The 2,852-nt window shown below is 44.7% G+C and overlaps 1 protein-coding gene and 1 long non-coding RNA gene across 5 annotated transcripts in view; one reads left to right on the top strand and one right to left on the bottom strand.

Moving 5' to 3' along the window:
* LOC108228655 (arf-GAP with Rho-GAP domain, ANK repeat and PH domain-containing protein 1) overlaps nt 1-2,059 on the bottom strand; it is an 18,117-nt gene extending 16,058 nt beyond the window's left edge. The window contains exons 1-3 of one of the 2 annotated variants that reach the window (XM_037974483.1): nt 1,932-2,059; nt 1,062-1,153; nt 465-523 (exon numbers count right to left, since the gene is read on the bottom strand). In XM_037974483.1, coding sequence (XP_037830411.1) covers nt 465-523; nt 1,062-1,153 — 151 coding nt within the window. In that variant the 5' untranslated portion in view covers nt 1,932-2,059. Of the gene's footprint in view, nt 1-464; nt 524-1,061; nt 1,154-1,752; nt 1,865-1,931 lie in introns of those variants that run through there. The other variant, XM_037974482.1, reaches the window with a different exon arrangement.
* The window catches only part of LOC119616833, a 2,573-nt gene continuing 1,743 nt past the window's right edge, over nt 2,023-2,852 (top strand). The window contains exons 1-3 of one of the 3 annotated variants that reach the window (XR_005232891.1): nt 2,023-2,164; nt 2,355-2,520; nt 2,553-2,672. This is a non-coding gene — a long non-coding RNA (uncharacterized LOC119616833). Of the gene's footprint in view, nt 2,165-2,354; nt 2,673-2,852 lie in introns of all 3 variants that reach the window. The other 2 variants (XR_005232889.1, XR_005232890.1) reach the window with 2 other exon arrangements.

Below are 2,852 nucleotides of genomic sequence, written 5' to 3'. Positions count from 1 at the left end.
GAGTCAGGGTCCCCCAGCAGCTGATGATGTCACTGCAGGTGAGTCAGGGTCCCTCAGCAGCTGATGATGTCACTGCAGGTGAGTCTGATTTTTGTCAGCAGGTGATGATGTCACTGCTGACAAGAATCAGACTCACTGGATTCCACAGGAACTTCCTGTAAAACCTTTAATGACTTCTAATATTTTACAGGAAACTGCTTGATCCATTTCCTTGTGACGCTGTCTGCAGTCTGTTTCCATGACAACGTTCTGCTGTCAGTCAAACCGACAGGCAGACAGGTGCAGCTTGGAGCATCTTCAGGTACATTCAGGTGATCAATACAAAAACAACTCCACAGAACCAGATCGATCAGATTTATCTGATGTGATGATTGACAGATGAAGTTGTCCGTGCATTATCACAGCTGGAATATCCCTGCTGATGTCACCATGACTTGGTGTCAGATGACTCGGTGTGTGCGTACCTGTGCCCAGGTGAAGTCCGTTGGACAAACCCAGAAGCAGATTCTCGTCGGTCCCGTCTCTAAAACAGAAACAGAGTCTGAGTCTCTGCAGCAGATTTCAGGTGAGAAGCTGACAGGTAACAATGTCAGTCTGCAGTTTCTATAAAGCATGGTGGTGATAGCATCATGCTGTGGGGTTGAGTGGATGGAATAATGAAGGAGAAGGAGGAGGACTCCCTCCAAATTCTTCAGCAGCTGGATGGTTGGAACTTAGACACAGTTGGGTCTAATGGGGCCTTGAGCCCAAACACATGAGTGCTGGTCTCTGATTGGATAAACCATCAGAGCTGGTCTCTGATTGGATAAATCATCAGAGCTGGTCTCTGATTGGATAAATCAGGCTCACATTAAGTTTCTGGAAGCTTCTCAAAGCCCAGATCTCAACCTGATTGATAATTTATGGATTCTGATTAAAGCTGAAACCAGGAAACCATCCGATTTAAATACTGAATTTTACTTATTCTGCAAAGAAGAGTCAAATATCAGCCAGAAGCTAAAATTATTCTGACATTCATGATGAGTGGGGGGACATTTCTGATTGGTTCCAGGTGAGCTCACCTGTCCAGGGAGGAGGTGGAGCTTCGGCTGTTCTTGGTGTAGTGAAACCGAGGTTTTGGGATGGGAGGAGATGGAGGAGGAGGAGGAGTCATCTGCAGAAGAAGAAGAGTTATTGATCAAGACGTCCGCACAGATGAATCTGATTGCAGAGAAAAGATAAGTCGCTAAGAACAGGAAGTGCTGAAAGCGGAGAGGGCGGAGCTAGTCTCATTAGGCTTTTATTGGAGGCGTGGCCTTCAAATTTCAGATGAATGATTAATTAATCACCTGATAAATAAACACATGAACCCTCTGACTGATCATCTGATGTTATTAATAACTTAATTCATCTGAGAAGAAAACATCAAAGAGTTTCAGTCACATGATCACAAATGGGTCGGTCAGCTGACTGACTTTCCTCCCAGAATTTAAACATTAATGATTCAGTTGGAAATCAGATCAGTTTAAACCAACTTTTATATGATAATAACAGGGATCCTGTTAATTTTCAGTAAATATAAACTGATCAGTTTTCAGAACAAACAGAATCTGTCGTTTTAATCTGATCAAACAGTAAAACCCGATTCTGTTCAGAACAAACAGAACCTTTAAAAGCTTTCATTAAATTCTGATTCAAACTGAGCACCAACTGCAAACAGAAAGGAAGAAAACTGAGGATTACCTGGACAGGTACACAGAAAAACAGGCCTACCTTTCTGTCAGCTTCTCGGGTACAGAATCAACGCTCACAACCTGCTGGTTACCTGTTTACACCTGTTCACACCCGCTCACCTGTTTACCTGTCTGTATCTGTCTGCCTCACCTGTCTGAGTGGCTCACCTGTCAGCTCCTCCCCAAATGTTTTCACATCACGTGTTTCTCTGCACTTACAAAAATTCTCCGTAGGATCAACTCTCTGAGACTCTGGTTTCTGTCTCTGAGTTCTCGGGGTTCTGGTCTGGTCCGGTCTGGTCTGATGCAGTGAACTGGACTCTGAAGATGAAACACATAATGACCTGCTCTGATTCACTGAGTCTGCTTCAATTATCCAAAGCTATAAATAAATAAAACAGGTCTATCAGAGCAGTTTTCCAGTAAAATCTCACCTGCTGGACCTGCTGCAGGTATGGGGGCGTGTCAGTGTGTGTTGAGTCATGCTGACATCCGTGTGTGTGTGTGTGTGTGTGTGTGTGTGTGTGTTTTACTGGTGTTCAAACAGAAAGTTAATCTTCCACCAGAGTCTGAATTCTAAAGGTTTAAAGGTTTTGATGGGATTTTGTCAGAAATATTCTGTGATGTTTTTTGTTGCTGCAGAAGATCTCAGTCAAAGTGTCAGAGTGAGACATCTCTTCTTACAGAGGATCTCCGTTACACTGTTTCTGTTTATGCCCTGTGATGGACTGGACACCTGTCCAGGTGTCCCTGTGATGGACTGGACACCTGTCCAGATGTCTCTGTGATGGACTGGACACCTGTCCAGGTGTCCCTGTGATGGACTGGACACCTGTCCAGGTGTCCCTGTGATGTCCAGGTGTCCCTGGCAGGCCGGTGGTCCCTGCCAACGTACTTCCCTGCAAACTTGTGGTTCCTGCCGAGGTACATCCCTGCCCCCTTCCTCCAACAGTTCAATCAGTAAGTCATAATAAAATCTGTGTATGTCTGACAGAACAGAGTTACAGATGAGCTTCTAATGAGCTGGAACAGAAACACGCCTGTTAAACAGAAATACAAACTGCATTCAAACTAGTTTACTGCGACAGACTGAAGCTGCAGCAAGAAGGAAAAACTGTGTGTAGGGGTGTGTTGGGGGGG

Source organism: Kryptolebias marmoratus, unplaced genomic scaffold (genome assembly GCF_001649575.2).
Source record: "Kryptolebias marmoratus isolate JLee-2015 unplaced genomic scaffold, ASM164957v2 Scaffold82, whole genome shotgun sequence".
NCBI lineage: Eukaryota > Metazoa > Chordata > Actinopteri > Cyprinodontiformes > Rivulidae > Kryptolebias > Kryptolebias marmoratus.
The sequence above is the reverse complement of the archived record's forward strand: the minus strand, read 5'-3'. Positions and strand labels throughout refer to the sequence as shown.